The sequence below is a fragment of the Bufo bufo genome, chromosome 1 (assembly GCF_905171765.1).
Source record: "Bufo bufo chromosome 1, aBufBuf1.1, whole genome shotgun sequence".
NCBI lineage: Eukaryota > Metazoa > Chordata > Amphibia > Anura > Bufonidae > Bufo > Bufo bufo.
The window spans coordinates 373,609,854-373,630,072 of NC_053389.1; the positions used below are offsets into that span (position 1 = coordinate 373,609,854).

Sequence of the window (20,219 nt, forward strand, 5' to 3'; positions counted from 1 at the left end):
AGATTCCAGGGCGAACTATGCGCGATACTTGCCAGTGCCAAAACTGCCCAACTTATTAACGGAGATGAATTCGCATTTATGTATCCCCCTCATCCGGTGACAGCAACATTTTACTGTCTTCCAAAAGTCCACAAGGACACTACACCAATGAGGGGATGCCCCATCGTGTCAGGAGTGGGCAGTCTTTCACAAAATGTGGGCATTTATATCGACCGCCTTCTTAGCCCATTTGTGCAAGCACTGCCCTTCTACATCAGAGACACGGGGGATCTCCTTACGAAATTGGAGCACATTTGCATAGAACCTGATTGGCTCTTGGCGTCGATTGATGTCGAGGCACTATACTCCTCCATCCCCCACGACAAGGGCCTGGGGGCTGCCGCACACTTCATTAAAGCAAGGGGATGCCAACATTCGGCACATAGTAATTTCGTCCTGGAACTCCTTCAATTTGTCTTAACTAGGGATTTCTTCCTTTTTGATGGCCGCACGTACCACCAGCTCAGGGGCACGGCAATGGGCAGTTCCTGCGCACCGTCGTATGCCAACCTGCTCCTGGGCTGGTGGGAGGAGACGGTGGTGTTTGGTGACATTCCATGCGGATTCACTGAGCATGTTGCCCTTTGGTCCCGCTACATAGATGACATTTTCATTCTGTGGAGCGGGACCGAAGGGCAGTTTGATAGCTTCGTCCAGGAGTTGAACCTCAACTCCATTGGACTGAGGTTCACCTCGTCCATCATGAGGGACAATCTCCCCTTCCTAGACATCACTGTCTCTAGGGATGATGTGGGCGGGCTAAAAACAACGATCTATCGCAAACCAACGGCAACGAACTCACTACTGAGGTGGGATAGCTGCCACCCCGCGCCACTGAAACGTGGAATCCCCTTTGGTCAGTACATTCGGCTCAGACGCAACTGCTCGGAATATAGAGAATTTAAACAACAGGCATCCATCATGAGAGCTAGATTTTTAGAACGGGGCTACCCAGACAGAATATTGAAACAGGCATACAAAAAGGCTTTGGCACGTAGTAGAACAACTCTCCTATATCCAACCATACGCACTAGCACAGCTTCAACAAAAACAATAAGGATAATCGGCACCTTTGACTCGGCTGCGACCGAAGTGAAAGGTATCCTGGGACGCAATTGGGAGACGCTTTTGATGGACCCAGACCTAGCCGAAATCCTGAGCCCACAACCCTCAGTAACATTTAGGAGGGGGGTCAACCTAAGGGACAAATTAGTACACAGCCATTTCAGTCCCACTGTGACAAAAAGGGACTTGGCTGGACAGAAGTACTATGGGTTGCTATAAATGTGGCCATTGTAGTTTTTGTGAATGGTTGGTCAAGGGCAAATCTTTTGCGACGAACCCTGCGGATAATGCCTACACGATCAAACAGTTTATCAACTGCCGCAGCGTGGGGGTCATATACCTACTTAGCTGTGAATGTGGCCAACGCTATGTGGGCAAAACCCGGAGGGAACTGCGTAAAAGGATGGGCGAGCATCTAGGAGACATCCGTAACGGAAGGGACACGCCGGTAGCCAGGCATGTCATTTCGGTACATGGTGGCCGCACATCTGCCATCAAATTTATGGGTATCGAACGTGTTAATAAACCATCTCGTGGGGGAGACTGGGACAGACGGATCCTCCAGCGTGAATGCTGGTGGATTTTCAAACTCAATACATCCCACCCCCATGGCTTGAACGAACAATTACACTTTGGATGCTATCTATAAACCGCTTATCACTGTGCCAGTCATGATGAATTTCACTTATGAGTGGAGCTATGTTAGTTTCATTCATAGTGCTTTGCCTATATCTCTGCAGACTGCAATATCACTTTTTCCTGTTTAGCCGCTTGTCTCTATTCCCCTCCAGGCTAGGTGGTATGTTAGCCCACCAAAATGTCCTATTTGTCACTTATATTGAGGGGTTTACCTCTCCCCCCTTGGGGACGTTTTGTGTAGTAGCCACCCGGTTTATAATTTATTTCTCCAGGTTTTGCTCCACCCCCCCCCTATCTGCAGCTATTGCTGTAAGCGACGCACTACTCTGAGGTGGTTTGAGGACCTTTGGCCACTCCCCCAATCTTAGTTGCGCCCATCGGGCGGCCCGGTTGGCATGACGACGCTGTCGCGTCACAACAGATGCCTCCCCTTCGGCCTTGCTCCTCTATCGCCGTGTCAATGTACGCAGGCGCCCTGTGGGAACGCCGCACCCCCGTTTGACCCGATCATGTGACTTGGTCCGGTCAAGTGGGGCGGCGTCATGCATGGCGCAGGCGCATTGACCGGCCTCCCCCCCTTCCTTCCATTTAAATACAGCGCGCCTTTGCACACCTGCTAGGCGTGCCATATAGACGGACGACGTGGTGTACCTCCATGCCGCCCCCTCTGGATATCGGATGACACCGCTCCAGCAGTTATGTGAGTACCGCTCGCACCCACCACCGTGTGGGCAGCAGGGGTACCTTTGACTTAGATACTTATTTGCATTGTCTCCATCTATGTTTCTCCATAGGTACACTACTGTGCATGCCTCACACTGCCAATGATCCTTTTTGATGTGGAGTATATTACTTGTTTCCTTAAACAATTACCCCCATTTTTTGCTACACTGAGATACCATAGACAGTGGCATTAACTAGATCGGCAGGAGTTTCAATACCAAGCCCCTTGTCCCCTGATGACTTTTTGGGGCCTTTTGGTTTATAAGTGTATCTAAGATATGTGACAATAAAGAAACGCGTCGGGACACGTATACATATCTACATATACGCACTTTATGCGCTTACTTTCATTTCCCAAGGTCCATTGAGACCTTATTAATTTAGTACCTTTACCGGCCTTGCTACTAGCCTCCTGTCCCTAGCTACCCTTGTTAGGGTTACCTAGGGCTTTCACAACAGGGCAAGGTTCCGGACGGGGCCACCCCTTGCGGGGCACGGACCCCGTGATAGGTCATTAGGGCTAGCTTAGGCCAAGCAGGGAGGTACTAGGGTTAGTTTCTCTCTGAGGCTACTCTCGTACCCAGCCGTTTGGATACCGTGGATGTCTCTACCACCATTGGACATCTGACGGAGCACCCACCTACACCCTGTGACCTTCTCCTGCATTAACCTATTCCATATGGTTATTCAAGTGAGGCTCTCGTAAGAACTGGTAAGACCGTTCCACTTCTTAAACATCTGATTCCCTACTATTTCATAGATATTAGGAATCACACGGTCCCTCCACTATAGGCCTGTACCATCCATCATAGACCTAGGGAGGTTGACACCTGGATCGATGCGCAGTGGTTTACGCGGCGCAATCCTCCAGGCGTCTCGTCTGTCTTTTTGTATGTATGTGTGTTTTTTTGTTTGTAAGGGGTCTTTTACTCCCGTGTGGGAATAGACACATTAAAAGTTACATTTTAAATTGTTACTGCTCCCCTTCATCTCATTTTGCATTTCCTTCCTGAGCGGTACCCAGGCGAACTGCCCCCGCAGTCTCTTATCCTGGGAAGACATATATTATTTTCTACTGCTATATTTGGTCAAACATATAATTGACTTAGGGGTAAGTTACAGAAATGGCACTTGAATAAAAAAAAAAGTCTAGAGCGCTGTATTTTTGCAGCACAAAATGGCGCCTGCACTATATAGATTACATATAGTACAGGTGCCATTTTGACCAAATATAGCAGTCTCATTTTTAAGTTCAGAATTATATAGTTCTTTATTTGTCATTAATGGCAGCCAAGCTAATCCCAGGGGGGGTCCAAAAAGGGGTTCACCCAGCTTCCACTGTCACTGCCCTTGCCTCTTTCGTTGCAACTGTCCCTGCCTTTGTCACTTTCTCAGCCTCAGATCTGCCCACCTAGCCTCAAATCAGTCTCCTATCAGACCTCCCAGCCGACATCAGCCTCAGATCAGACTCCCAGCCTCAGATCAGCCCCCATCAGATCGTCCCTATCCTCAGATCAGCCTCCATCAGACCCCCCAGCCTCAGATTAGACCTCCATCAGACCCCCAGCCTCAGATCAGACCCTCCCCACCCTCCATTAGCCTTCATATCAACCCCTATCAGACCCCCATCATCCAATCATACCTCAGATCAGACATTTAAAATAAATAAATAAACTCACCTCTCCAGCTCCGGATGGCACTGCCACTTGGCAGATTCACTTACCCTCCCTGGTCTTCCTCCTTCTGTGCTGCACTGTGACCTGACAGCGCACAGCGTCAGATCATGGTGCACACAGTGGGGCCAGAAGAATACCAGGGAAGGTGAATACAGCCAGTGCAGTGCTGTTCTCACCTTCACATGCCTCCCGCACTAGGTGTGAAATGAAAACGCAGGCCGTGTGTGGCTCCCCACCCCTGCTCTAAAGCATTACACACCCAGCGTCCTGAGATCCCCTTCTGATGTCATCCACCAGTGGTGAACCGAATTGGATAGTGGAGGACACAATTCTAATCGGATTGACTCCATGAGTGTCTGGTCTAATATCGCCTCCTCCGCATGGCGCATACACAGGGAAAAGAGGAGCATCCACATGTAGCTAAATTTATAGCCCCGCTGCAGCAGTCACAGGTACCACCGTCCACATCCTCACCATGTTTATGGCATCCACCGCCCCTGTCTGCCTCCACAGGAATGGCCTCAAAGCACTGCTGTGAGGAAGCTCTCTCCCCAACTGGATGTAGAATTGGGACTATACCAAAATTTTGATTTGGTTTTGATACAAAAAAAAATAAGTATTGGGATACTCGAGAATAAAGTATTGGGATACCATACCTTAACCTCATGTTGTTGGCTCAATATGATTACGGTGATACCAAACTTGTATAGTTTTCATTTTATTTCTAACTTTTAAAAAAATTCAAACCTTTGAAAAAGATCTAACTTTTCTTTGTATCACAATTTTCTCACACCCATAACTTTTTTTTATATTTCCATCCACAGAGCTGTATGAGGGCTTGTTTTTTTGCAGGACACATTGTAGCTTTTATTGATACCCTTTTTGGGGTACATAAAACTTTTTGATCACTTTTATACATTTTTTTGGGGGGACAAGGTGCCTAAAAATGGAGAATTGTGTGCTTTTGTTTTTTCTGTTACAGTGTTCACTGTACAGGAAAAGTTTTTAAATATTTTAATAGTTCAGTCATTTTCGGAGGCGGCAATACCGGATTTGTTTTTTTGTATATATTTTTTATATGCAACATTGAGAAAGGGTAGCGATTTAACCCCTTCACCCCCGGGCCTGTTTTCAACTTCCTGCCCAGGCCATATTTTGCAAGTCTGACTTGTGTCACTTTATGTGGTAATAGCTTTGGAACACTTACTTATCCAAGCCATTCTGAGATTGTTTTCTCGTGACACATTGAACTTCATGATAGTCATAAACTTGAGTCAATATATTTCACCTTTATTTGCGAAAAAATCCCAAATTTACCCCAAAAATTTTAAAATTCCCAAATTTTTAAATTTCTATTTTTTTTACTTTTATAATAGATAGTGATACCTCATATAATAGTTATTATTTTACATTTACCATATGTCTACTTTATGTTTGGCTTATTTTGAAAATTAAATTTTATTTTTTGGGGACGTTAGAAGGCTTAGAAGTTTGGAAGCAAATCTTGAAATTTTTCGGAACATTTTCAAAACTCACTTTTTAAGGACCAGTTCAGGTCTGAAGTCACTTTGTGAGGCTTACATAATAGAAACCACCCAAAAATGACCCCATTTTAGAAACTACACCCCTCAAACAGATTTTACAAACTTTGTTAACCCTTTAGGTCTTCCACAATAATGAATGGAAAATGGAGATGAAATTTCAGAATTTCACTTTTTTGGCAGATTTTACATTTTAAAGGGGTATTATCAACTTGCTAAATCAGCCAGAGTTACAGTTACAGCAGAACTCCCCTCCTGGTTTGAGGCTTCTAAAGCTGGGTTGGCTTAGAAAGCTAGTGTGAAGGCTGGCCACTCCTCCTTATGACATCACACAGAGAGCTGAGTCCTGCGTGCTCGTTCCTGTGTATATTATGAGTCATCAGTCTGACTGGCACCAGGCAGTGTCTGTGAAGCTCATCTCTCCTGCTGTGGACTCCGATCACTCAGTGAGCAATGGTAAGTGATCTTATAGTCTACCATTTGGATGTCTTGAATACTGACTACATATAAAACTTTTCATATATATTCCAAACTGTATCTGTGCAGCAGAAACTATAAATCACTACAGCCCAAATGCATGTCTGCTAGTATCCATATTAGTTTTTTTTTACTCCCATAAAACAACCACTGAACAGCACAGATGCAGATTGGTTACCATTAGAGCAGTACTACATTTGAGTAATAACATGCATAGTTGTATATGCATATCAGTTTATTCACCTCCTTGCTAATCCCCTCCACAGCAATCATAGTGTATTCACCTCCTTCACTTGTACTCTCTCCCCACCATTCTATATATAGAGATATCTTGCTAATCCCCTCCACAGCAATCACTGCGGATGTACCAGCGCATACCTAGCTCTGCTACATATCACATATCAGTGTATTCACCTCCTCCACTTGTACTCTCTTACCACATATGTAAAATAATGCCCCCTTTAGTGCCCCCCCAGATAGAATGATTCCTCCAGTTATGCCCCCATGTAAAATAATGCCCCCTTTAGTGCCCCCCCAGATAGAATGATGCCTCCTGTTTTGCCCCCATGTAAAATAATGCCCCCTTTAGTGGCCACCCAGTTATAAAGATGCCTCCAGTTATGCCCCCATGTAAAATAATGCCCCCTTTAGTGGCCCCCCAGTTAGAATGATGCCTCCTGTTATGCCCCCATTTAAAATAATGCCCCCTTTATAGCCCCCCCAGATAGAATGATTCCTCCAGTTATACCCCCATGCAAAATAATGCCCCCTTTAGTGCCCCCCCCCAGTTAGAATGATGCCCCCCATTGATAATGCTCTTATTATTAAATCGTTGGTGGAATTCGTGGGGCATTTACAAATAATACTTACCCAAGTCCTGCGCTGGCTGTTCTAAACACGTCCGACTCCTTTCTTCATCCACCGAAGTGTTCGGGCGCCAGCGCATGCGCATAAGTATCTTGCTTTGTTTGGAGCCGCGGCACGAAGAATACTTGATCTGCGCATGCGCGGCCGCCCGACGTGCGCGCTCACATCTTGTAATGCAGGCCGGCCACTAGATCACCAGGTAAGCGGTGCGCAGGCGCGGCCCATGGATGCGGCCGGCGATAGGTGGTCGTATTCATGGGCAGCGAGTGTAAACAACTACATATGATTTTTCAATTTTATTAAAAAACTATAGGATTTAGAAAAAAAAGAGTATATTTAGGAAAAGGCTCGGGAGGGGAGGGGTGATTACCCCCTTAGGGACGCATGACGTACCGGTACGGCATGTTTCCCGAGTCCTTAAGGACCCATGACGTACCGGTGGGGGTTAATCGGAACGGGATGCCGGCTGAAATCATTCAGCCGGCATCCTGTAACAATGCAGGGGGTGGTCATTTGACCCCCCCGTATCGGCGATCGCAGAAAACCGCAGGTCAATTCAGACCTGCGGTTTTCTGCGGTTCCGGTCCATTCGGGTCTCCGGTGACCCGATGAACCGGAAAAAGACTGCGATCGGTGGCGTGATTACACACCACCAATCACAGTCCGTGCATTTGGAGAGGCGGTGCTGGCCCTGATGCTGAACGCTGCTGTCCAGGGTGCTGATTGGTGCAGGGGAGAGAGGCGCGAGATTCAAACTTCCTGCGCTCCTCTCTCCCCTCCTCTTCCTGTTCTGCACGAGCACCCGCCTAATCGCCATCCATCACCCTCCTGCACCCATCGCCACCCAGGTAGGTTAGGGTCAGTGAGGGAGAGGCACCGTTAGGCAGGGAAAGAAGGGAAAAGTTAGAAAAAAAAAATAAAAATACTTTTATTCTAAAACTTTCTTTGTTCCATCTTTCAGACCCCAGACTTCCCCTGCCACTTGCCCCCCACCACCAGCCCCCCCCCACCAACCCCGCCCAACAGTTCGTCGCTCAAAACCCGGGCTCATTTTTGGCTAGACCCGGTGGCTGGACGCCGGTCAGTGCAGCCGAGATGAGGACATTTTGGGGCCTCGTGCTGCATATGGGTCTAGTTCAAAAACCCAGTGTCAGGCAATACTGGAGTGGGGACGTCCTATACCAGACCCCACTGTACAGTATGGTCATGACACGTCCCCGGTTTGAGGCCATCCGGAAATGTCTGCATTATTCCGATAATGCAGCATGTCCCCCCCGAGGTGATCCTGCCTATGACCGGCTGTATAAGATACGGCCGGTCATCGATCACTTTGGGGCCACATTTCAGCAGGCCTACGTACCTGGAAGGGAGGTCGCGGTTGATGAGTCTCTCGTTGCGTTCAAGGGGAGACTCAGTTTCCGCCAATACATTCCCACAAAGCGGGCGAGGTATGGCGTGAAGCGATACAAAATTTGTGAGAGTACCTCAAGGTACACTTACAAATTTCGTGTGTACGAGGGGCGAGATTCCCGTATTCAACCCCCAGAATGTCCCCCCACTCTGGGTGTTAGCGAGAAACTCGTGTGGGACCTTATGTACCCACTGCTGGATAAGGGTTACCACTTGTACGTGGACAACTTTTATACCAGTATTCCCTTGTTCAGGTCCCTTGCCGCCAGATCCACGTTCGCTTGTGGGACCGTGCGGAAAAATGAACGCGGCCTCCCTGCCCACCCCCTCCAGGTACCTATCCCCAGGGGTGAGACCCGTGCCCTTACCAGTGGAAACCTGTTGCTGGTCAGGTATAAGGACAAGAGGGATGTCCTTATGCTGTCCACAATCCACGGTAACAGCACCACCCCAGTCCCTGTGCGAGGTACCGCGGCAACGGTCCTCAAGCCCGATTGTATCGTCGACTACAATCGGTATATGGGAGGAGTTGATCTCTCTGATCAAGTCCTCACGCCATATAATGCCATGCGCAAAACCCGGGCATGGTACAAAAAAGTTACGGTCTACTTGGTGCAGGTTGCCATGTACAACTCTTTTGTACTATCCCGAAGCGCTGGCAGCACAGGGACATTCCTCCAATTCTATGAGGCAGTCCTCAAGGACCTGATCTTTTCGGACCGGGAAAGAGCAGGCCGGAGTACCTCGGGAACTGGAGGCGCCCGGATCGTCCCTGGCCAACACTTTCCAGGTGTGGTCCCCCATACTGGAAAGAAGGGACGAACCCAAAAAAGATGCAGAGTGTGTCACAAGAGGGGGATACGGAAGGACACCACCACTCAATGTGACACTTGCCCCGATCATCCGGGCCTCTGCGTTATCGATTGCTTCAGGGAGTATCACACTTCCATGGAGTACTAAATTTTTATAATCCCCAACAGTCCACTAGAGAACATAAAAAACTATGGCTCTCAGACTTTGGAGACACAGAAACAATTTTTTTTCCCCCAAAAAATATTAGTTTTAGTGCAGGCATCCTCAAACTGCGGCCCTCCAGATGTTGTAAAACTATCACTCCCAGCATGCCCAGACAACCTACATCCATCAGCAGGGCATGGTGGGAATTGTAGTTTTAAAACATCTGGAGGGCCGCAGTTTTAGGATGCCTGCTTAGTGTCTCCAAAGTCTGAGAACCATACATATTGGGCATCGTCGCGTGCGTAAAAGTCGTCGCTATAAAAATAACTTTTGAGCAAACGCCTCGGATGAACGGTGTTAAAAATATAAAATAAAAACGGTGCCAAAAAAACAATTTTTGGGCAAAATTTCCATTTGAATCCTTTTTGCCGGTAATAAAGCAAGGGTTAACAGCCAAACAAAACTAAATATTTATTGCCCCGATTCTGTAGTTTGCAGAAACACCCCATATGTGGTCGTAAATGGCTAAATAGCCGCACGGCAGGGCATAGAACGAAGGGAACTCCATACGGTTTCTGGAAGGCAGATTTTGATGGACAGTTTTTTTTTTTGACACCATGTCCCATTAGAAGCCCCCCTTGATGTAGCCTAGACTAGAAACTCCAAAAAAGTGACCCCATCTAAGAAACTACACCCCTTAAGGTATTCAAAAGTTACTTTACAAACTATGTTAACCCTTTAGGTGTTCCACAAAACTAAATGGCGAATGTAGAAACAATTTTAGAATTTAATTTTTTTTGTTACATTGCCTCAAAAAAGAGTAATATAGAGCAACCAAAAATCATATTTACCCCTAAAATAGTCCCAAAACAACAACCACCTTATCCCGTAGTTTCCTAGATGGGGTCACTTTTATGGAGTTTCTACTCTAGGGGTGCATCAAGGGGCTTGAAAGGGTACATGGTGTAAATAAACCAGTCCAGCAAAATCTGCCTTCCAAAAACCATATGACATTCCCCTTCTTCTATGTCCTGCCGTTTAGCCAAATAGTAGTTTACGACCACATATGGGGTGTTTCTGCAAACTACAGAATCAGGGCAACCCATTTTGAGTTTTGTTTGGCTGTTAACCCATTTTTTCCAGTAATAAAGTAAGGGTTAAAATGGAAAATTTTCCAAAAAATAGAAATTTCTAAATTGTTTCTCCATCTGCCATTAACTCTTGTGGAACACCTAAAGGGTTAACAAAGTTTGTAAACCCAGTTTTGAATACCTTGAGGGGTGTACTTTCTTAGATGGAGTCACTTTTTTGAAATTTCTATTCTAGGGGTGCAACAGGGGGCTTCAAATGGGACATGGTATAAACAAAACCAGTCCTGCAAAATCTGCCTTCCAAAACCCATATGGTGTTCCCCTCCTTCTATGTGCTCCCGTTCGGCCAAACAGTAGTTTACGACCACATATGGGGTGTTTCTGCAAACCACAGACTCGGGGCAACCCATTTTGAGTTTTGTTTGGCAGTTAACCCTTGTTTTACTCCTGGAAAAAATTGATTATATTGGAAAATTTTCCAAAAAATAGAAATTTCTAAATTGTTTCTCAATCTGCCATTAACTCTTGTGGAAGACCTAAAGGGTTAATAAAGTTTGAAAAAACAGTTTTGAATACCTTGAGGGATGTAGTTTCTAGAATGGGGTCATTTTTAGGAGATTTCTATTATCTAAGCCTCACAATATGACTTCAAACCTGAACTGGTCCATAAAAAGTGGGATTTTGAAGATTTCTGAAAAATTTCAAAATTAGCTTCTAAACTTCTAAGCCTTGTAACATCCCCAAAAAATAAAATATCATTCCCAAAATGCTACAAACATGAAGTAGACATATGGGGAATGTAAAGTCATCACAATTTTTGGGGGTATTACTATGTATTACAGAAGTAGAGAAACTGAAACTTTGAAATTTGCGAATTTTTCAAAAATTTTGGTAAAAATTGTATTTTTTTTATGCAAAAAAATTAACTTTTTTGACCCAATTTTAGCAGTGTCATGAAGTACAATATGTGACGAAAAAACAATCTCAGAACGGCCTGGGTAAGTCAAAGCGTTTTAAAGTTATGAGCACTTAAAGTGACACTGGTCAGATTTGCAAAAAATGGCCAAGTCCTTAAGGTGAAATAGGGCTGAGTCCTTAAGGGGTTGCAAACATGATAAAACCCCTTAAATCATTTTTTTTCCAGTAGCAAAGCAAGGGTTAACAGCCAAATAAAACTCAATATTTATTACCCTGACTCTGCAGTTTACAGAAACACCCCATATGTGATCGTAAACTGCTGTACGGGCAAAAGGCAGGGCACAGTAGGAAAGGAACGCCATATGGTTTTTGGAAGGCAGATTTAGGAAGATAAAAATACAAATTTCCTAATCAAGAACAAGCAAAAACTGAGGGATGGTTTTATCACTTCAGGATTACTTTGTAGGAAAATGGACCATACAGTAATTATAACTTTTGACACAGCACAATTTATGACACATGGAGCAGTAAAACAGATTCCAAACATTAATGTTCTTCTTCTTTAAATCCATATATACAGTATTTTATGGGGTAAAGTTACCTTTTCTGGATACATCACAGATCAGGTTCCAGGCTTTGATGAAGCCAGGACTCTTGCTCTGCAGCTGCACTACACATTGATAAGCCCTTTTCTTAAAGTCATCTTCTTCATCAAATCTCTTTTTGGACTCCTGGTAAAAAAAAGTGCAATCATTTTACATCTCAGTAAGGCTACTTTCACACTAGCGTTCGGAGCGGATCCGTCTGATGTTTCATCAGACGGATCCGCTCCGATAATGCAGACGTTGGCATCCGTTCAGAACGGATCCGTCTGCATTATTACTTAGAAAATTTTCTAAGTCAGAAAGTAGCCTGAGCGGATCCGTTCAGACTTTACATTGAAAGTCAATGGGGAACGGATCCGCTTGAAGATTGAGCTATATAGTGTCATCTTCAAGCGGATCCGTCCCCATTGACTTCCATTATAAGTCTGGATGGATCCGCTCGCCTCCGCACGGCCAGGCGGACACCCGAACGCTGCAAGCAGCGTTCGGGTGTCCGCTCACTGAGCGGAGCGGAGGCTAAACGCTGGCAGGCGGATGCATTCTCAGTGGATCCGCCTCCACTGAGAATGCATTAGGGCCAGACGGATGCGTTCGGGGCCGCTCGTGAGCCCCTTCAAACGGAGCGCACGAGCGGACACCCGAACGCTAGTGTGAAAGTAGCCTAATACATATGTCCTTGAGTTACAAGTCTGACACGGACATGACTACTTTTGACATTACTATAGTATATGACTTGTACACAACAATAAGCAAGCAGCTTCTGAAGAACATGCATATGTTTGTAGACAGTTGGTAATGTTTATATAGCACTTGTCTTTCAGAATAAAGTACGATTTCATGTATCAGAAGAGATGCAACTGAGCACCATACCATTTCTGTGCTGCAAAAAAAAGAAAAAACTTTAATAAACAGCTTGTTCATATATGAGGTTTATGTGTCACAATCGCTCTGTATTGCAAATATTTTTAAATATCAAAAACAGACATCACTGATGTTATTAACCCTTAGGATACAGGAGTTTTTTTCGGTTTCATTTTTCTTCCCTGTCTTCCTGGAGCCATACCGTTTTTATTTTCTGTTCAAATATCCATATAAGGGCTTGCTTTTTGCGGGACAAGTTGTATTTTTTAATGTCACCATTTAATGTGGCATAAAATGTGGTGGGAAGTGGGAATTTTTTTTAAAATGTGGTGAAATTAGAAAAAAAAAAAAAATGCAATTCCTCAGTTTTATGGGTTTTGTCCCTACGGTGTTCCAGTCATTCTTTGGGTCAGTACGATTACAACGATACCACATCTGTATAGGTTTTATATGTCTAAATACTGTAAAAATAAATGAAAACGTTTGAATTTTTTTTTTACATCACCATATTCTGACTTCCATTACATTTTTATACTTCGGTCTACTGAGCTGTGTGGGGGCTCATTGCCAATCTGTAGTTTTTATTAATACCATTTTGAAGTGTGTGTGACTTTTTGAGCATATTTTATAATTTATTTGCGGTACGAGAAGCGATGGAAAAAATGGGGAATCGGTCATTTTGATACTTTTCCGTTACGTCATTTGCCATAATGAAAAAATATATACATTTTAATAGTACGGGCACTTTCGGACAAAGTAATGCCCATGATATTTATATTATTTATGAATGTACTTTTTTATTCTAAGGAAAGGGTGGTAATTTCAATTTTAATATATGCACATATATTTTTTTTATACATTTTTTTTTAAGATCATTTCTATACACCCCTAGGGCAGCGATATTTTAGATGATTTTATATGCTGATTTCTAGCGGTGCTGTTGTGAGTATAATAAAGCCTTTATTCTTTGACATATTCACGGGTACTGCACTATGTTGCTGATGTTTGAAGGGTTACCGCAGTCCTGTGAAGTTTCGGTCGGCATGTGCCTGTGGGGAAGTTTCAGCATGGGATACGATTTAACCACCTCAGCCCCCCTAGCTTAAACACCCTTAATGACCAGGCCACTTTTTACACTTCTGCACTACACTACTTTCACCGTTTATTGCTCGGTCATGCAACTTACCACCCAAATGAATTTTACCTCCTTTTCTTCTCACTAATAGAGCTTTCATTTGGTGGTATTTCATTGCTGCTGACATTTTTAAATTTTTTTGTTATTTATCGAAATTTAACGAAATTTTTGCAAAAAATTTACATTTTTCACCTTTCAGTTGTAATTTTTTTTTAAAAAAACGACATCTATATATACATTTTTCTCAAAATTTATTGTTCTACATGTCTTTGATAAAATAAAAAAAATGTTTGGGTAAAAAAAAAATGCTTTGGGTAAAAGTTATAGCGTTTACAAACTATGGTACAAAAATGTGAATTTCCGCTTTTTGAAGCAGCTCTGACTTTCTGAGCACCTGTCATGTTTCATGAGGTTCTACAATGCCCAGACAGTAGAAAACCCCCACAAATGACCCCATTTCGGAAAGTAGACACCCTAAGGTATTCGCTGATGGGCATAGTGAGTTCATCGAACTTTTTATTTTTTGTCACAAGTTAGCGGAAAATGATGATTATTATTTTATTTTTTTCCCTTAGTGGAATATGAGACTTTGTAAGGGAAAAAAAATCAAAAAAAAAAAAATCATCATTTTCCGCTAACTTGTGACAAAAAATAAAAACTTCCATGAACTCACTATGCCCATCACGAAATACCTGGGGGTGTCTTCTTTCCAAAATGGGGTCAGTTGTAGGGTAGTTATACTGCCCTTGCATTTTAGGGCCCCGAATGCGTGAGAAGTAGTTTAAAATCAAAATGTGTAAAAAATGCCCTGTTAAATCCTAAAGGTGCTCTTTGGAATGTGGGCCCCTTTGCCCACCTAGGCTGCAAAAAAGTGTCACACATGTGGTATTGCCATACTCAGGAGAAGTTGGGCAATATGTTTTGGGGTGTCATTTTACATATACCCATGCTGGGTGAGAGAAATATCTCTGCAAAAGACAACTTTTCCAATTTTTTTATACAAAGTTGGCATTTGACCAAGATATTTATCTCACCCAGCATGGGTATATGTAAAATGACACCCCAAAACACATTGCCCTACTTCTTCAGAGCACGGCGATACCAGATGTGTGACACTTTTTTGTAGCCTAGGTGGGCAAAGGGTCCACATTCCAAAGAGCACCTTTCGGATTTCACAGGGCATTTTTTACACATTTTGATTTCAAACTACTTCTCAAGCATTCGTGCCCCTAAAATGCCAGGGCAGTATAACTACCCCACAAGTGACCCCATTTTGGAAAGAAGACACCCCAAGGTATTTCGTGATGGGCATAGTGAGTTCATGGAAGTTTTTATTTTTTGTCACAAGTTAGTGGAATATGAGACTTTTGTAAGAAAAAAGAGAAAAATAAAAAAATCATCATTTTCTACTAACTTGTGACAAAAAATAAAAAATTCTAGGAACTCGCCGTGCCCCTCACGGAATACCTTGAGGTGTCTTCTTTCCAAAATGGGGTCACTTGTGGGGTAGTTATACTGCCCTGGCCTTTTAGGGGCCCTAATGTGTGAGAAGTAGTTTGAAATCAAAATCTGTAAAAAATGCCCTGTGAAATCCGAAAGGTGCTCTTTGGAATGTGGGCCCCTTTGCCCACCTAGGCTGCAAAAAAGTGTCACACATCTGGTATCGCCGTACTCAGAAGAAGTAGGGCAATGTGTTTTGGGGTGTCTTTTTACATATACCCATGCTGGGTGAGAGAAATATCTCGGCAAAAGACAACTTTTCTTATTTTTTTATACAAAGTTGGCATTTGACCAAGATATTTATCTCACCCAGCATGGGTATATGCAAAATGACACCCCAAAACACATTCCTCAACTTCTCCTGAGTACGGCGATACCAGATGTGTGACATTTTTTTTGCAGCCTAGATGTGCAAAGGGGCCCAAATTCCTTTTAGGAGGGCATTTTTAGACATTTGGATCCCAGACTTCTTCTCACGCTTTAGGGCCCCTAAAATGCCAGGGCAGTATAAATACCCCACATGTGACCCCATTTTGGAAAGAAGACACCCCAAGGTATTCAATGAGGGGCATGGCGAGTTCATAGAATTTTTTTTTATTTTTTTTGGGACAAGTTAGCGGAAATAGATTATTTTTATTTTTTTCTCACAAAGTCTCCCTTTCCGCTAACTTGGGACAAAAATTTCAATCTTTCATGGACTCAATATGCCCCTCAGCGAAAACCTTGGGGTGTCTTCTTTCCAAAATGGGGTCATTTGTGGGGTGTTTGTACTGCCCTGGCATTTGAAGGTCTCCGCAATCATTACATGTATGGCCAGCATTAGGAGTTTCTGCTATTCTCCTTATATTGAGCATACGGGTAATCAGATTTTTTTATTTTTTTCGTTCAGCCTCTGGGCTGAAAAAAAAAATGAACGGCACAGATTTCTTCATTCGCATCGATCAATGTGGATGAAAAAATCTCTGCCAAAAAAAAAAAAAGCAGGGGAAAGGCGTCTGCCAGGACATAGGAGCTCCGCCCAACATCCAAACCCACTTAGCCCGTATGCCCTGGCAAACCAGATTTCCCCATTCACATCAATCGATGTGAATGAATAAATCATTGCCGGGATTTTATTTTATTTTTTTTATATACAAAGTGTTTGCCAAAGTATATGAACACCGCCTCCCCCTCAGCTCATATGCCTCGGCAAACGTATCTTTTACTGCAGAGGAGAAATCTCGTCTTTCAGCGCCGCATACACCGACTTTTGTGTAATCTGACAGCAGCGCAATGCTTCTGTCAGAATGCACATCAGTGCTGCAGCTAGTCGATCGGTTGGGTCCACCTGGAAGGTAAAAAAAAACTAAACAAAAAAGAAAAAACCAGGCCGCAACGCAATAAATTTATTAACTTTATAATAAAATTTGAACGGAACATATAAACTTTATTTAACTTTTTGAACAGAACGTTAACTTTTTTGCTTACCGGTGATTTTTTATTTTTTTTCTTTATAGGACAAACCTCTCCTTCCCCATGGGACAATGTGCAAAGCGCAAATCGCCCAAAGATGTGGCGAAGTACATTATGCACTTTGTCCCAGGGGAAAGGAGAGGTTTGCAGCAGCTGTGAGTAAAAGGGCCCTAATAGCCCTGTGTGCCTGTCATGTGAGATGCAATCCTTATGCTAAGTGTACCTGTGTGTGTGGTACTTCCGGAAACACTCCCCTAAGCATAGGGCAGGGTGGTCAGGGCAGTCAGGACAGAAATAGCGGGTGTCACGCCTTATTCCACTCCTGATACAGACACTACATCTTTTTCGGGGTGACGGTTGGGTTGAGGTACCAGCAACGACATTGGGGAAATGTCGCTCGTGTAGACGGCTCACTACACTGGTGGATGGGGCCACGGAACCTTCTGGATACAGGAGGTACTCGATAATCTCTTCCTGAAATTTGAGGAAGGATCCTGTTCCCCCAGCCTTACTGTGGAGAACAAAACTATTATATGCAGCCAATTGAATAAAATATACAGACACCTTCTTATACCAGCGTCTGGTGCGTCGGGAAACTAAATAGGGAGCCAACATCTGGTCATTGAAGTCCACCCCTCCCATGTGAAGGTTATAGTCGTGGACTGAGAGGGGCTTTTCAATGACACTGGTTGCCCGTTCAATTTGTATTGTCGTGTCTGCGTGAATGGAGGAGAGCATGTAAACGTCACGCTTGTCTCTCCATTTCACCGCGAGCAGTTCTTCGTTACACAAGGCAGCCCTCTCCCCCCTTGCAAGATGGGTGGTAACGAGCCGCTGGAGGAAGCCCCGGCGACTAGGTCGCGCGGTGCCACAGCAGCCAATCTGTTCTAGGAACAAATGCCTGAAGAGGGGCACACTTGTGCAAAAATTGTCCACATAAAGATGGTACCCCTTGCCAAATAAGGGTGACACCAAGTCCCAGACTGTCTGCCCACTACCCCCCAGGTAGTCAGGGCAACCGACCGGCTCTAGGGTCTGATCTTTACCCTCATAGATCCGAAATTTGTGGGTATAGCCTGTGGCCCTTTCACAGAGCTTATACAATTTGACCCCATACCGGGTGCGCTTGCTTGGGATGTATTGTTTGAAGCCAAGGCGCCCGATAAAATGTATAAGGGACTCGTCTACGCAGATGTTTTGCTCAGGGGTATACAAATCTGCAAATTTGTTGTTGAAGTGGTCTATGAGGGGCCGAATTTTGTGGAGCCGGTCAAAAGCTGGGTGGCCTCTGGGACGGGAGGTGGTGTTGTCGCTAAAGTGCAGGAAACGCAGGATGGTCTCAAATCGTGTCCTGGACATAGCAGCAGAGAACATGGGCATTTGATGAATTGGGTTCGTTGACCAATATGACCGCAATTCATGCTTTTTGGTTAGACCCATGTTGAGGAGAAGACCCAGAAAAATTTTACATTTCGGAAACTTGGACTGGTTTCCACCGGAAAGGCTGGGCATAAAAGCTTCCCGGGTTGGCGGCTATAAATTGAGTGGCATACCGATTTGTTTCTGCCACGACTAAGTCCAAGAGCTCCGCAGTCAAGAACAGCTCAAAAAATCCCAGTGCCGAACCGATCTGAGCTGTCTCAACCCGAACTCCAGACTGGGCGGTGAAAGGGGGAACTACAGGTGCGGCTGAAGTTGGGGACTGCCAATCAGGGTTTGCCAGCACCTCAGGGACTCTAGGGGCTCTACGGGCCTGTCTGTGCGGTGGCTGCGACGGGGTAACTATTGCACGTGCCACCGTACCAGCTTCAACTGCCCTTCTGGTGCTCGCCACTTCACCATGTTGTACGGCAGTGCTGGTACTAGGTCCAGGATGGGCTGCGCTGCTGGTGTATGCCTCACTACGTAATCCGACAGCGCCAGCCCCACTCTGCTGCCCTTGAAGCGGATCCTGCGCAACCTGTGGTCTAGCGACACGGGGCCGGGTACGCCTGGTGCTATCAGGGACCTCAACCTCCTCGTCCGAACTTTGGGTCAGACTGCCACTGCTTTCAACAGGTTCATATTCTGACCCACTAGATTCGTCAGATGAGGGTTCCCATTCCTCATCCGACTGGGTCAGAATCCTGTAGGCCTCTTCAGAAGAATACCCCCTGTTTGACATTTGGACTACTAAATTTAGGGGTATTCCCTGAGACTACCCAAGAAAAAAAGCAAGCCTGTCTTACAAATGGGAGGCTAGCGAAGTACCGGAGGCCGCTGCGATTGATAAAAAAATATCAAAACTGATTTTTTTTATCGCCGCAGCGCTTGTAAAGTGATTGTGCAGTGATCAAAAAAATAATAATTTTTTGTCACTGCGGCGGGGCGGGCGAGCTAAGGTGACACTAATACTATTATACTATTATAGATCTGACTGTGATCAGTTTTGATCACTTACAGATACTATAAAAGTACAAAAGCTGATTAGCGATACGCTAATCAGCGAATCAGTGACTGCGGTGCGGTGGGCTGGGCGCTAACCGACGCTAACTATCTAACCAAGGGGCCTAAACTATCCTAAAACCTATCAGTCAATACCAGTGGGAAAAAAAAGTGACAGTTTACACTGATCACTTTTTTCCCTTTCACTAGGTGATTGACAGGGGCGATCAAGGGGTGATCATGGGGTTAATTGGGGTAATGGGGGTGATCTGGGGCTAAGTGTGGTGTTTGGTGGCTAGTCACTGTGATGTGTGCTCCTCTGCTGGGACCAACCGACGAAAAGGACCAGCAGAGGAGCACAGAAGCCATTTAACACCTTATATTTATAAATATAAGGTGTTAGATGGCTTCTGATTTGATTTTTTGAAAACCGCCAGCCTGCCAGCAACGATCATTGGCTGGCAGGCTGGTGATGAAATTGTTCTTTAACTTTTGCCGGCCCGCAATGCGCATGCGCGGGCCGGCTCAGACCGAAATCTCGCGTCTCACGAGATGACGCACGGATGCGTCCAGGAGTACCGCCGCCAGGACGCATCCGTGCATTAGGCGGTCGGAAAGGAGTTAAACTACGCTTTCCTTTAACAAGGCGTTTCCAAACTATATTTCCTTTGAAGCGCGGACCTGGACTCTAATATATCGGAATACCTAAAAATTGTATTCAAACATATAATGTATACCACAATGGATACATTCACTTCAATGGGTCAAAGGATTTATCTTTTTTAATTCTGTTTAACCTGCTGTTTCCAGCTTTTTCACTAGACAGAATAAAGCCGAAA

General features: G+C 44.6%; 1 protein-coding gene across 1 annotated transcript in view; it reads right to left on the reverse strand.

The window, feature by feature from the left end:
* The window catches only part of RARS1 (arginyl-tRNA synthetase 1), a 518,621-nt gene that overhangs the window by 153,434 nt on the left and 344,968 nt on the right, over window positions 1-20,219 (reverse strand). The window contains exon 8 of the mRNA XM_040404976.1: window positions 12,005-12,134. Coding sequence (XP_040260910.1) covers window positions 12,005-12,134 — 130 coding nt within the window. The remainder of the gene's footprint in view (window positions 1-12,004; window positions 12,135-20,219) is intronic.